At 45.2% G+C, this 15899-nt stretch overlaps 1 protein-coding gene across 5 annotated transcripts in view; it reads right to left on the bottom strand.

The window, feature by feature from the left end:
• The window catches only part of ARHGAP32 (Rho GTPase activating protein 32), a 259764-nt gene that overhangs the window by 196663 nt on the left and 47202 nt on the right, over window positions 1–15899 (bottom strand). Inside the window, exon 2 of one of the 5 annotated variants that reach the window (XM_083808088.1) lies at window positions 15550–15644. The exons of the other annotated variants lie outside the window; for them this stretch is intronic. Within the exon in view, the coding sequence (XP_083664214.1) occupies window positions 15550–15557 (8 nt within the window). The 5' untranslated portion in view covers window positions 15558–15644. The remainder of the gene's footprint in view (window positions 1–15549; window positions 15645–15899) is intronic. 5 annotated transcript variants of the gene reach the window in all.

The following is a 15899-nucleotide window of genomic DNA, read 5'->3' as shown; positions in this document are numbered from 1 at the left end:
TCAATTGCTTGCAAATATAACTAGCTGGAACCCTCCAAGTAAAGTAGGTGTGGGATCGGCTGTGTTGGTAAGGGCTGGATAAACGGGCTGACGCCACACTTCAGCCCGTGCTTTGCAGAAGGTGCCTGCTCAACAGAAAGGACACAAATAAACAAACAACATGAAAGAAGCACAATATGCATAATCCCTCCAAACAGGGCTGAAACTTCTCAGTGCACGGGGGTAGCATATTATCTTCGCCTGCAGGGAGATTACTCGATCAGTCCCAGTTCTATATCTGCAACTTCTCCTACATTCCCACATTATAAACACATGAATATTCTGTTTTGTGAGGTCTCAAGTAATACTCCAAGAAACTGTCATTCAATGTCTTATTAACGACTTTGGTTCTACAGCTAGAGAACTGTATTAATTGCAGACCTCAGCGGCAGAGCAACTTCTTGCTGTTACCGGGGTTGTTTGTTTTTTTAAATATTGCAGAAGCGGATAACGAATGGAAACGTAGCTCACAGACATTACATAATGCAAATGTTGCATGGCGAGAAATGCTGCTCCCGCTCCTGCCTCCAAGGACAGCCACTGGAGCTCCAAGCTTTCACCAACCTTCTGACGTTCAAGGGGAAGGAGCGATTCCAACTACCACTGACACCAGCACAAAAAGTGCATGAAGACAAAACACAGCACGCATCTTTATGATAATCTCTGCACGAGAAAGCACTGATTTTGTTAAAAACTGGACATAAATATTTTCTGCTCAAAAATATATTCTGAATTTTCTCCAAGTACAGCTTCTGCTTTTTGTTGTTTTTTTTTTAATGTACCATTGAAAGCTTTAAAAAAAACACAGAACAGAGTTAAATGAGAATAAAATGGCTGTTTTGAACATAGAGAAGAGATGACACTTCCTTTTCCTCAAATGAAAAAAAGGAGATGAAAGACATCTAATTTTCTGTCATCGCAATCCATTTTTATACACAGATTCTTGTTAATTGCTTTTCTTATGTGTATAATCTAATCTTTTAAAACTATAATAAAGCTGAGAAGCACCAGAAGAAAATAAGATTGAGACAGAGCTTGGGGAATTTTTTTTTAGCAAATTTTTCATTAGTTTTGCACAGAGAACAACAGTCAAGAAGCTTGGGTGCATGTTGCAGTGAGAGATCTTGAAAGGGAAAAAAAGGGGGAAAAGGACACACAGAGAAGGGTATTAGTGCCCTGCCCCAGGCTCAACATCTACAACACCTAACACACCAAGGGTACTGGTTTGATGGGAAAAGGAATGTGAGTTGTTAAACATGCCAGAAAACAAGAGGTAAGATATGCTGAAAGCTTCCCTTAAAAGCAGCGTGGCTTGGAAGCAGCTCGGGGTAACTCATCCCCGAGCTGCAAGAGCCCAGCACTGAGGTGCTGCACGTCGGGGCTTTAACACCCAGGCTTCTGAACCATCACCACTAAAAGAAAACAGTAAGATTTAGACAGATGAACTGGAAACAGCACCCAGTAGGATAAAAAGATGCTTCCTCGTTAAATTTAAACCAGTTAACTTCAGGTGTGCTACAACTTTCAAGTGATATTTTACAAAACCAGAAAAGAACACAGAAGATTCAAGTAGCTGGGTTCTTACCATCGTTAAGAAACGCTTAATTCAACCATTTAATGAGCACACGAGGTGTAAAGCCAGCAGTTAAAAAGCAGACAGTCTCCACAAGGTACCATTTATAGATATACACAAATCCACAGATGACTAAAATTAAGCACAAACTGAAGAAGTAGATCTACAGCAGTTTCACGGTAATTGGAACTAACAGGAGATTTTACAGCTCCAAGAAGTTAAACTTTTTATCTTTGTGCTCAAAGTTCCACAGCTGAGCTGGTTTTCACTCCAAGCACAACCTTTTGCAGTTGGTATTCGCACACGGCAGTAGGTTATTTGGCTATGGGTAAGAACAGGATTTTGCATACATGCAACGCTTAATACTCATGTTAGCGTATACGGGATTTACCTCACTCAGCAAAAAGCTGGGATGTGTACAATTATTGCCACTCCTTTCCCTGTGATGTTTATTATCACTGTATACAACTTAACAGGTGACTTCTTAAACCACTAAAGCTGGGTTCAGAAACCTGAAGTTCACAAGCGACTTTTTGGGACAAGACCCTCAGATGGTCACAAAACAGAGGAGACACCAGGATGCTCCGCTGTTGTCTACGCTCCTGTTGCCTACCTTGCTCCAGCATAAGAGAAGTCATCTTGCACCGTGGTTTTGAAAACACATCCCATTCACTGCTTGAAACTATGGTCTCCTGAACAGAGCTTGGAAGGATGCCACTATTTGAAGGGGGCAGGGAAAAAGCAGAACAAAACAAACAAACAAAAAAAGCCAAATAAAACAAACAAAAAAAACAACCTACAAATTCAGCTAAATTCAGCTGAAAGAGCAAGAGGCGTTATTTCCTTTGCAACTTCCTACGTATGGGAAAGCGGAATTCTCCCTAAAGCCAACTCACTGGTGAGACTGACCTCTCTTTCTGCTTCACAAACTTGCTTTCATTATTTCCCAAAGAACTGCTGTTGGCATAAATCAAGTTCTTCGCCAATTAAAGAGTAGGAACCTAGCACAACTTGCTAAACACGGCATATGCTTGAAAACCACTCTACCTGTGCAACCCTGGGTCAAGGCTTAGACCCTGGTCTTTCGGGGTGACAGGAACAGGATTCCTCAAGACATTCAATGCAAGGTGTTTTGAGCATATCTTTGGTCTTTCAGTACCTATTTCATGCACGTGTGCTCAACAGGTGCAAAACTTCAGGTATGCTTCAGCTTTCAAATGAATTTTTAGCAAATGAGAAAAGAATATAGAAGATTCTAGTAGCTGGGTTCTTACCATCATTAAAAAGAAAAGCTTAAAGACAAATTTAACTTTTTTTTTCCCCCAAGGAAAGTCAGCTCCAATAGTGCCTAGGCATCCCAGTCAGATCACACTCCGCAGTGCCAGCGGAAACATTCAAAACACAGAAGAATTTGCACAGAAAAGCTGGAAAAGAAACAAAAGGATGGGACATTAAATGACTTGTCTGAGCACACACAACCAACTACTGTGGGATTACAGCACAGGGCTCCTGACTCCCAGGTCTGCTTCCCAATCCCTTACAGTCCACAAAGGCTTAACAGTACAGATTTTTCTCTCTCAATAAAACAGGAAGAAAAACCACATTGGGCCAGAAAGGATCTGATCTCAACGCAGTTACCTGCACTTTTTGTTGAGCCAAAACAAGCCCTTTAAGGTCACTTCTGAAAACTAAACATAAAACAAACAAGTATCAAGTAAATTTCTTCGTAGGAGACATAGGACATGAAAGTCTACCTCAAACCTAACCTAATTTCAAATAGTCTAGCAGGACAGTACCTGATGCATCACCAGAGAAACACGTGGCCTTCTGCTTTAAGCCCAGGGCAGCCAAAGAGCAGATCCTTGTACTGACATCAACCACAGCTGCCTGGCACCAAGCCTCAGCCCACCTCTTTAAGTCCATTTTAAAGGGGGATAATGGCAAAAGAATCCGCCAGTAAATCAATACACCACCCCTTCGGTGTCAGGGTGGGAAGTTTGCTGGAGATGTGAGGCAGCTGTACTGCAAAATAGCTTTGGGAGGGGGAAAACAACAGGAGAGCTCGCTGCGTGCCTCCTGTGCCCAACAGCGGCACTCACCGCACATAGGACACAAATCCCCTAGCGCCTGCAAACCCAGATGTGCTCCCAGGGGAACAGAAAGGGCACCAATAATTCGGAGTGGTTTGTTCGGCCTATTTGTCCAATCACACAGGTGAACAGTCAGGTGCAACGTCTGGACTTTCTTTCACGGAGGCCCAGGCCATCACTTTTAAGTCTTACCGATCCACACGCGGCTTTAAGATGTCTCGAGACTCAATTTCTGTAAGATGAAGGAGGAAAAAATTCACTATGTTCAAGTCACAGCTATAAAAAGAAACAAGAGTGCCAGACTCCTGGGTGACAACTGCCATGCAGCAGGAGGTGAATCATGCCCTGGCATAGGCAGGCTGTAATTTGGTGCACAGAAGTTATCATAATCAATATTTATAGATGAGTATTTTTATAAAAAGAATGTACATTTGCCACAATAACGATTTGGAGACTGCTCTTCAAATATAAATAAAAAGAGCTGGCTGAAAATTGTCCCTATCCCATCTCCCTGCTCCCCAGAATAAATGTACCTTAAAGCCTGAGCGTGCAGATAGTTCACTGTAGGGAACTGAAAGGCTGGGCAACAAAATCTCAGAGCAGGAGTCGTGTTCCTTTTGTGCTTGTTGTAGGACAAACTGAGGACACAAACTTAGAGAACCAAGTGCAATTAATTTACAATACTACTACAGAACTGGCTGGAAGCTCCTACCGAGCAAAGTGCTGCACCAACACAAAGACCGCCTCTGTTTCGGAGAGCTGCGTATCAAGAGTAATCACCAGAATATAACCACTGTCGCCAACAGCACTGTAAGCGAGAGGTGGCTGCTCAATCAGGGAAGCATTACGAAACTTGTTTATAAATATCTTTGGAAGATGTGCTGCACTGTTGTGCAACTGTTAAATGTGTTCATATTTCCAGCATGAAAACAAGCGCTGTGAAGAACTCCTGAGGGATGAATCTCTGGGAGGCAATGGATAAATTTCAAGTGCGCAAGTTTATTACTGGGATGTTTCTGACAATTTCATGCTGTAATGGCTGTTACAGTAAGCCATCACTGGTGCTAAAGCTGGTGCCTCTGCAAAGGCTCTCCAATCTGCAGCAACAGCAACATCCTGCTCTGTGCGTCTTGTGGTCTATTACCTGGAAAACACAGCAACACCTCACCAAAGGGTTTAAAAAAATAATTTTACAATAAACTTTCTAGAAATCAAGATATTCAAAAATAAAATTCAGGCCCTACTGACGCAGTTCACTGTTACACATGCAGTTAGTTTTCAGGCTTCTGATGCTCACTACAAGCTCTCCAGGTTTATGGATTTGCTTCAAAAATATAACCCAGGTTTACATTAAAAAGACCTGATATTTCCAAATCAAATCAAGCCCATTCCTGTAACTTAAAACACTGAGTAAAACTCAAAAACGTGTCTTTTACAGATCAAACAGGAGAACTCATGGCTGATTTGATTCACATTCTGGCGGTGCCAAACACCAGCGTTCCAGAAGCAGTAAACTGTGCATCCAATTACCGGGTGTGTAGTTCAAGGGACTGCATTTAAATGAAGATTATGAAAGTGAAAGGGACATTAAATGCCTTTTTGATTAGAAAAATGAGTGCTTGAAGTGACAAGTGTTCAGGGAAAAAGTGCTTCCCAGGTACGGGGGGAGGCACAGCAGGTCTCAGAGACGTGAGGCGAAGCTCGTCCCTAAACTCGGAGCAAGAGAAACTTCAGCAAGAAAAGTTGGGGCATGCCGAACACCGTAAGTTATGGAAAAAATGCAGCCGGGCAGGTTCACTTAGCACAAAACCCGCACTGCTTTATGAGCCTTTACATCCAAGCACCTTTTTCTCCCCCCCACTTCTGCCATGAGCTGCCTCTCCCAGAGCACACCGGCCCACACACCGACCGCCTGTGACAGCGGCTGCGCTGCTGCCTCTTCCATGGCGCCCCTCCTCGTAACAGAGCAGAAACCTCGTGGCATTTCCAGGCTTCACCCGGCAGAAGCCTGCTCTCCATAAACAAATCGAAGTGAATTCGGCTTTACAGCTTCCACAGTCTGAAGCAGTACGGTCACTCGGAAGGATTTCAGCATCCCCAAGTGACCAGGCCTCTGCTTTGGTGCAGCGCAGCACGAGACCTGATATTACCATGTTAATTCAAAACGAATGACATGCTTACCAAGCTAGCATGTTGAAACACCGTGTAGTAACATCGTAACTTACATTTGAAACATAGGATACGATTTTGAAAGGGCGAGGTCAGTTCTAAAAAAAGATAAATCTGTAAGGCCAACTAGGGGTAAAAATGAAGTTTCCACCTAACCGTTCAGGCAGAGGTTGTGCAGGAGCAATCTCAATTTCAGTGCCTGATACCAAATGTTTTTCCAATATATTGCTTCCAATGCAGAGAAAGCACAAAAGCATTTAATAAAAAGACGGTCAAATAAAAGCTACTTGGAATAATTTTACTAGCGGGAAGGGAAGGGATTGCGAATGATCCTGACCCATGTTACCACAGAGCAGACATCCCCTGTAGATCTGGTGCTTTCGGTAATATAACCTGTCCATGGAGCGGACATCGTGACAGACACTGCCAGGGCATCCAATATCATATCTGATACCACCTTGGAGAGTGAAAGAGAGTGCTTTAACCTGGAAGTCAATACAAAATGTTTATTCACTTTTTGGCTTTGGTGCCACACTCCACGCAGAGCACAGAAGCCCACTTGGGATCCCAGTGGAAGCTCGGCGTTCTGGGGGCTGCCAAGGAAGTCTTCTCCCTCAAACGCGTGCCAGGCAGTGCTTTTCTTCAGAAGAAGACACCCGAAGAAACGCACCGAGTTCTCTTCTAGCAAGCTGAAGCGAGGAACACGCAGACAGAGGGCCCTCTGTACAAGCAAGGTGCACAACTGCCCTCCTTTCTGAGCAGCATTCAGCACAGGAGCTCGCCCCGGGGGCCCAGGCTAACTGCGGATGAGGAGCCAGCCGCGGCACAGCTCCTCCTGCCTCACGCTATTTCTGCCCCAGCTGAGTGACCTCCACCTCGTCCGCGAGCCGTGCCCCCAACACGTCAGGCTCAGATCGGATCCGAGCCACGAGCTGCTTCTCATCTGAGCACTGTGCTGCCTTATCTCTAGACACGAGAGCTGCTTTAACATCCCGCAAGCCGCAGCCACTGGAGATTTTTATCTCCCAAGAGTCTCTCTAACCAGCGGACAATCTGGGTACTCCCATCTGGGTACTCCACCCCAGTGCATTGGCGAAGTCCCCGCGATGTAGGGCTGCCAGCGCCATCACCCCGTTTATTGATGCAAGGACACCGATTGACCAGGACACCATGGCAATGACTGCTTGCAGTTCTCCAGCTCCCCCCCACAGAAACATTCTCTGCCTGCCTCCTGGGCAGCAGTGCTGCTCTCTTCCCACTCATTTGATCATTTTTAATCCCCGCTCGCAACCGAAAGGCATCTCTTACTGGAGAGGTGCGTTCTCATGTTCAAGAGAGGTTCATATAATTCTAGCTAACAAGTAATAACAGGAAAAAATGGGTCTTAATTACAAGCTAGGGCTTTGGGGTTGGTTTCGCACCTGAGAAGAGCTCAGAATCTGCTTTAAGTGGAATATATTAATTTCCTATGAATATTCCCATTCTTCAGATGTCACAGGACCAGTAGAGAAGCTTACGATGCAAATACGCTGTCGATAGGTACGCTGCAGAGCTCACCCTCACCAGGGGCTTCCCACGAGACACGCCACACACAGCCGACCAGGCGCAGAGGCAGCAGCAGCAAACTCCAGAGTCACGAAAACCGCCCGCGGCGGGCGGACACCCAAGTGCAGCACTGGCTGCCGGCGAGGCGAGGCGGCTTGGCAGCGATTCATTCGGCCGGCACCAGTCTTCTGTCACCCGCAGAGCTGGCCAGATGCGAAGCCTCACCTTGAGGATGGCTTGGGAACAGAATAGCCAGTCATGAGGCAGAGGAAATTTAACATCCTCTGTATTTCTCTATGGATAAAGCTGGAAAGAAAACTAGTAAAAGGAGGGGGGAAAAAAAGGAAAAAAAAGGGGGAAAAGGGGAAGAAAAGAATAAAAACAGGAAAAAAAGGAAAAAGAGGTCCTGGAGCTTCTGTCTCATATCCTGTGGTACTTCTGATTTAGATACTTCTCATTTTTATATCTTTTTTTTTTTTTAAGCCAGTGATCTCTTGTAAAGATGCAAGTACCTAATCGCCTCTAATTATCTTGCCAGATTTATTCTGTTAATTTTAGAAAGGGATAAGTTTCAACACAAGCACGTTAGGTTTCTGAGAAACTAGAAATACTTAATCAGTAACCATGAGATGAAATCTAAGTTTCTGAACATAAAGATTTCTACAGTTAAAGATGAAAAGGACAGCATTGCCTTGCAAGAGTTAAGTAGAATGGAGAAGTTATTGCTACCATGAAAACCAAAGAGGTCAAGTTTATATGCCAGACTTACTCATGTTCACAATGAAAGCAAAACCCATATTTGATGTTGAAAGGGTTCCATTTTTCTTGCGGCTTCGTCCACTCATAATAAATATAAACCACACAAGGGGGCTGGATTTTTTAAGAAAAGCATCCTATACAATTTATAAGCCAGAAATGTTCTCCTTAAAAATTTCTCCTGGGTGCATCACGATGCATGTAAGACAGACTTTAACAAATGCTACACATTTCCAAACCAGTTTCAGTAAAATTCCATACATTTTTGCTATTGTTGAGGATCACAACACCCCAACAGGAAAAAAAGTAAACGGGATGAAGGAATAAGGATAGGAACATTCCTACTGCAAAAATTCTTCAAGAATTTCCCAAAAAGGAGAAAATGTTGTTCTTCTCCCAATACTTCTTTACAGAGAAGACTGCTGAGTATACACAACACACGTCTTCAACCAGAAGCTTGAAATATATTTTCTAAAACACAAGTTTCATTAACTACGAGCCAAGCAAAAAAATAAACCCAATAAAATTACACAGAAAAAATACACTGCATATTATTGAGAGATTGTAATTTCATTTTCATATGTGCCCTTGGAGTCGCAGGTTCTTGCATTATGTGGCCTCAGAGTATACAGACATATTATTTCAGTGTCTACAGAGTCCTCAGCAGTATATGATCCCCCACTTTCTCCTTTGCATATAGTTCTACAAATTTGCAGCTAATCAAAAGAAATTTCTGGGATCTTAATTTGTGTTTTAGTGTTGGCCTACTTAAAATAAACCAACAAAACCAACACAACAAAATGAAAAACCACCACCACCACACAATCAGCAATCATAAGATATGCTTCTCCATTTCAAAAATGAGTAAAAGGAAAGAATCTCTCTGTTCCTCCCTGGATCAGATTGTTGAGGCAAAGACAAACAGGCTTACAGACTCTCTAGAGCTGTAAACAATTCAACCAGCCCAGTATAACGTAGGCAGCTGGGAAAAACAGAGGCAGCCTGCATCTAAAATAGATCGGGGGCAACATCAGACCACAGGTATAGCCATGGCACGCTGGGGTAGTGGTGGTGGGACGCTTCAATTTTGACTAAACTTCTGGACTTGTACCCAATTCGGTTTCATTGAATTCAGTTAAATTCTTTGTGTGTGACTTCCTGAACAAGCACTTATCTGCCGAATCCCATACTTCAGTCATTAAAGCCACAAACAGCAATTTGCAAAGGCAAGAGTGGGATTTTTCAGAGCCCTCAGTCACTCCCATCACACCAATCAACTTTTCCGGTGACCAGGGATGAATGGCTGATAACAAAACCTTGACGGATCACATGGAAGCAGCTGACTCTGAGCAAGTAAAGCCTCTGAGAAGAGGAACTGTGTGCATATCAGCAGGATGCACTGGGCATTTCTACAAAACCTACCCTAGGAACTAAGTTAGGATGGGCAACACGTAAGTTTCAATTCTGGAGAAACAACTAGCAGCTAGTCATCAGGTTTACTTGGACAGTTTTATTTCCACAAAAACAGAAAATATTTAAAAAATGAAGAACCTCAAGTATTTCTGAATTATTAGTCACGATATTATATTCTGAACACTAAATGCTGTATTTAAGCTCTTGGCAGAAATACACGGATCTCGCTCTGGCATCAGATTTCCACTGTCCTCAACCTTCCTTACTTTTTCCATAAGAACTGGCTTTCTTCATGCCAATGTATATATTCAGAATGACTGAAATAAAGAAATTCGGAGAGAACACAAAAGCTCAGAGCTGCATCGAGAATGACGCAGATCCCATCACCACGGAATTTCAGCTGGATAGCACAGCGGGCTCAACCGCGCCGCATCAGAACTATGCATGTCCAACAGACCGCATCCGCGGCATGGGGCAAACTCGGCTTCACAGTGACGACCGGGGGCTCCCTATGCTTTTGAAAAGTCCAAACTGAGGTCTGCAGACAGATGATTTGCTGAGCTCTTCCCATTATCCTGAACTTCAGCGCAAAAGGAAAGCCTCTCTCTTCTCAAATAAGGCCAAACAGAACTAGCACTAAAAGCTTCCCAGGGGTCTGTTTGTAGACAGCGTTCCCAATGAAGTCAAGCATTGTGATGTTCCACCTACCCTGAAAAAGCTTGGAAATTTAAGGAAAAAATGGACTGCAAAATGTACCACAAGTGAAGGAAGAGGTGATAATGAAGTTACATTCCTGACAAGGAAAGGACACGCTTTCACTCACAGCACAGAAAAGCACTCGTGCAGCACCCACGGTCATATTGCAGCTGTCTCCACCCTGTATGCTTTCTGCTGAAACTTCAGTGGTCTAACAAGTGCATTAATTACAATTTAAAATGAACCTGCACTTGAAGGAGGGGTAAGGAGGAAAAGAAAAAGAATATGATGTGGCAGGTACCCTTGGCAGCAGTCTTGGAGGACAGGCATTTACAATTACGTGATCATTTTAAGGAGGAGGCTTTCCTTCCTCTGAAGCATTTTTGTCCTCTGCACAGTGCAGCTTATCCGATGTGCTCAGCAGTTCTATTTATATAGATGTGACTCACCTTCGAACTGCCTCTGAGACAATGTACCTCTTCCACTTTCTATTAAATAAAATAATAGAGGAAAAACAGTGCAAATAACATCCCTTTACAAAGTTCATCCTGAAACTTTGACAAGACTGTTCAAGTCTGACAAGCTGATGTGATGACATTCAAGGTTCAGAATGCTCAAACACTACGTGGGGGCCTCCATGCGACACTGCTGTATGCGTAGCACTGCAACAGCATCAGGAATAAGAAAATCCAAGATCTCATCTGCATGCAGAACATCATTTCAAAAGGTATCTTCAAAGGCCAGAGAAGGTTTTTTTGTTTTGTTTTGTTTTACTGTAATCCCTTAAGTGAATTGTTATGTTGCTTTTATTGTTATATTAAGGACTTAAAAAAAAAAAACACACAAAAAAAACAGCACAGTAGAAAAGCAGTGAAGCTTGGCTGGAAAGTTAGGTAGACATGTCCCTAGAGATCCCCTGTCTAAAGTCAGGGAAAAACAGGCTCTAATCTGCTCTCATACTCCACAGACTGCAGACGAGAAATGTTTTGCAGATGGTGTTCCTGAGGGGTGAAGGGGAAACCAACCTCTCCACATTCAGCCTTCCTACGGTGCCTAAAGGTAAAAAGGAATCAGACTTCTCTCACTTCGAACTCTACTTTTTTGCTCTTTAGCCCCCCGAACCCCAGCCACGTGCTTCCTCTCCCCAGCAGCCCGTCCCTTCCAGCCGAGCAGAAGGGTTCCAAGGCTGCAGCTACCCCGTCCCCAAAGGCCTTTGGTTCCCAACAGCTCTCACCTCATAAAAGCTCCTTAATTATACAGCAAAGAGCGAATTTTAATCTCTCTTCTCACCTGTCTAAGAGTCAGAACAGCCAGGCAGGCTCAGAGCCACCGCAATGGCCGTTCCAGTGAGGATGACCTACGCTTCTTGGGCGCACGGCCTTCCTTCCCCGAGGAGGCCGCCCGCCAGCTCAGATTCAAGGCCCAGCACTGAAGCTGGGAGCCATAAAAGGCTCAGCGGCTTAGGACCCATGCGCTGATTCATTTCCAATACCAGCAATAAGACTGACTCGATACACAACATCACTTTCCGCTAGGAAGCGGTAAGCAGCTCTGACAGAATACAGCAGAAAATTCTCTTATCCCATCCTCTGTCATGTCCCAGCTATTTCAGTTAATTGCAGATGATATCTACAGCAGTCTTTGTTTAAAATTACATACTGTCAACAGCGTGCTCGTAAAAAACCCTCCTTCTAATCAGAAAATAAGGTTTTGCTTTTTTTTCTTGTTTGTTTTAAAGCCCCGTACAAAAAGACCGATTTCTCCTTCACGCAGACCTAACGCCCCAACTGGCAAAACTTTAGAGCAACCACCTCCGCTCAGAAACGACCGAGTAGTTCTTCCCAAATTCCTCAGCTGCAAGTGATCAAATCTCCCAGACCGCTTACTCGTAAAAGCCGTTTCCCTCCCCAAACAGCGCCCGTCGAGGCGGGCGGCGCGCAGGAGCAGGGTCCTCGCCCCGCCTGCCTGGGCAGGGAGCCGCTCACCTCAGGAGACCTTTCGGCTGCGGCAGAGCCTGGCGGGGATGGAGAGGCAGCAGAGCGATGCAGGCGAAAGGCCCGGCCGGCGTCAGCTTTCCGAGCGGGAGAGCTTCATCCCTCTGGTTAGCGAGGCGTGTGTCCCAGCCCCGCACCGCGCACTTCAGCCTCCACAGGCACCCGAGGGTCCTCTCCTGCCTTGGCGCCCCAAAACCTGAGCATGGCGGCTCGTTGGTCTAGGGGTATGATTCTCGCTTAGGGTGCGAGAGGTCCCGGGTTCAAATCCCGGACGAGCCCTTGTTTTAGACCAGGAAGGCCAACGGCATCCTGGCTGGTGTCAGGAACAGTGCAGCCAGCGGGGCCAGGGAGGTGCTCGTCCCCCTGTGCTCTGCTCTGGTGAGGCCGCACCTCGAGCGCTGGGTTCAGTTTTGGGCCCCTCACTACAAGAAGGACATCGAGGGCCTGGACGATGTCCAGAGCAGGGCTGCGAAGCTGGTGAAAGGCCTGGGACACAAGTCCTGTGAGGAGCGGCTGAGGGAACTGGGGTTGTTTGGTCTGGAGAAGAGGAGGCTCAGGGCAGAGCTCACTGCTCTCTACAACTACCTGAAAGGAAGCTGTGGGGAGCTGGGGGTCGGCCTCTTCTCACAGGTAACCAGTGATAGGACCAGAGGGCATGGCCTCAAGTTGCGCCAGGGGAGGTTCAGGTTGGAAATGAGAAGACATTTCTTCTCAGAAAGAGCAGTCAGGCACTGGGAGGTGGTCAGTGCCCAGGGAGGTGGTGGGGTCACCGTCCCTGGGGGTGTTCAAAAAAAGGTTGGACCTGGTGCTTGGGGATAGGGTTTAGTGGGTGATATGGGTGGTAGGGGGGATGGTTGGACCAGATGATCTTGGAGGGCTTTTCCAACCTTAATGACTCTGCGATTCTGTGAACTGCTGTGAACGAAGTCAAACCCAGTTTGTCCACATGCAACCAGGAACTGAAGTGTCAGAACTCCTCAGGGACGTCCAAGGCCAGACAAAGCAGATTAGCACACGACACAGAGGTCCACCGGCAGTTAAGCATGTGCTGAAGTGCTTCTATGAAATAAGGGGCCAAGACAAACCTCCTGACAGAAGCCCCCTTCTCCCGGTCTCTGCATGTCATGCTGCAAAGTACAGGTTTCTTGGAGGCTGAGACTCCACCAGCCTGCCCTGGAGGCCACCAAGATATGCTGTCCCAAGAGGGCAGCCATGTAGCAATGCCACCGGCAGCGAGCTCAGCCCCACGGTCACTGGGAAGTACTTATAACGGGGCGGCTGAATGCCTGAAGATCACCAAACAGTGCCATACGGATACAGAAGCAACACAGGCTTGCAGGAGTGGGAAGGAAAGGTTCTCCAGCAACTCTTTTATTCACACCCTTCTCAGGATGGAGCAGAATTAAAGCTATTAAGAAACCAGGATGGTCTCCAGCTACCCGCAGACCCGCTCACAGTACAAGGAAGACTGTTTGGGTATAAAAGCTGCACAGGATGACCCTGAAAATTTCCTCCTCAGGTGCAGAACTCATTCAAGTATGCCACATCTCATGTTCACTCTGACATCTCAAATGCCATCAATAATGTTCTCATGGCTTTTGGTTTCAATGGGCAAATCCTATGAATGGAAACTAAATCAGGGCAGAGTCAGCTAAAGGAAATTTTTGCCTTGCTGCCGCCTAATTAGATGATGCTGACTAATCCTCTACATTACTTCACAGTGAAAGGGACCCAGCAGGAGTATTAGGATGGGTTTTTAAAGAGCTAAAAGCCATGAATGATTTTTTTACACAGAGCATTTCTCTTGCACAAGTTGCTTCATCAAATGTTCTTTTCCAAGATTATATTCTCCACAAAACGTGTCTCTGTGGTCTACAGAGTTGGAAGGACAAAGAGCAGCACAAGAAAACAGAAGAGATGGAGATGAAAAAGCTGGACACAACCTACTACAAAACTTTTCTCACGGAAGTGACTACAATGAGAAACGACTTGCAGGACTGGCCTCTTGGCTTACTGTTAAATAAACAAGGAGCATCAAGGAGTATCTTCTCTTGCAAAAAAGCAGATATATAGCTAAAGGAAATAATGCAGGCCCTTGTCGAGGTCACTGAGAACTGCTCACGGCTTTACAGTCAAGCACATGCAAGCAGCCCTCGCAAAGCTCAACCCCACACTGGTCTAGTCCTGCTGGACTAAAAGAGCCTTATCACAGCTCACAATTTAAACCTAAGATGTCCTACCTTGCTTTCATTTCCTCTGAGATCCTGCTAAACCGCCGCTGCCAAATACACAGGTTAAAAATAAAAGGACCCTGGAATTTGAACTATTCAAGGACAAGAAACCATGACCAGTCTTTTTTGAAGCTTTAAGAGAATGACATCAACCATCTCGTTACGGTAACCGGTTCCTACGGCAAGAAAACTTCAGCTGCTCAAGCATTGTTGTTCTCCAACTGTAGCTTGATAAAGTTACGATCAGTTAGGCAACAGAACAGCCCTACAGGAAAGGCAGGGCAAAGAGCAATGGAAGCCCAACAGCAGGGGTCAGGGATCTGTAAGGTGGCACCTCTTCGAAACTAAGGCTCCGCAGCTATGTTGAGTATGTAAAGAGCTCTCCACTTCAGTGATGTCAGCAAAGGGAAAGCAAGTGCAATTTGTAGTTGATGCATGTTCTACAAAATTTAGCCAGGCTGCAGTAAAATAAGCTCAGTTCTCCAATGCTTTACCTCTCATGATGCAGATTTCCCAAAATCATTTAAAGATAAACAGCGCAGTTCATTTAACTTACAGCCTAACCTCTCCTGTGACTTGAGAGAGATCAAAATTTGCTAACTAATGCTGCAAATTTACAGAACCCTAGGAACATACTTAAGAGTCGTCTGAGAGAAATAACAGAAATTCAACCCTCTACAGTCAGGATGCACAAGGCCTCACACACCGTACCAGATTCACGTCAGCTGCAAGTTAAAGACCTACTGCTGCACAGGGTGTCTTCTTCGGGTTCCTCAATGTGCACCTTGAACTTTATTACTAAGTACTGCTTAGGAAAGAACAGTTTTCAAAGCACAGCTTTGTCCTTAAAATTAACAAAGTTTTCTACATAACAGAGCGGCTCCCAAAAGCTGCACAAGGTCAGATATGCCTCCCCACCTTCACGGTAAAGCCAGGTGAACAGAGCCCCCTCCACACTTCACCGACTTGCCAACAGCTGATCCTCTGGGAGCAATAGGAGGGCTGCAGCACACTGAGGACAAATGTTAAAGTCTCAGGCTTACCTGAACATGGAGGCTGGTCTGACGATTACCGATGATCATGCAGAAACTGGAGTTAGTGACCGGGGGGAGACAGCTGGGTTTACAGAGCTCCCAGGCTTGTGCAAGGAAAAAATAAAAAAAATAAAAACACTTTCTACTTATACTGCAGATACGTTTCGTATGGAAACAAGACCAGTTTTTTTGATCTGGTACGTTTACTGGCAGACAATTTCACCAGTACCTACTGCCATAAAGCTCCAAAAAAATGGAGATGCACACATATTCTTGCATCCAATTGAAATAACAACCAGTTCCCATAAAGGACAAACACGAGGAAGCGCGCAGGCGTTCATCAAGTCAGCACATATATG

Source organism: Anser anser (assembly GCF_964211835.1).
Source record: "Anser anser genome assembly, chromosome: 22".
Classification (NCBI taxonomy): domain Eukaryota; kingdom Metazoa; phylum Chordata; class Aves; order Anseriformes; family Anatidae; genus Anser; species Anser anser.
This window is presented reverse-complemented; position numbering and strand designations above follow the sequence as displayed.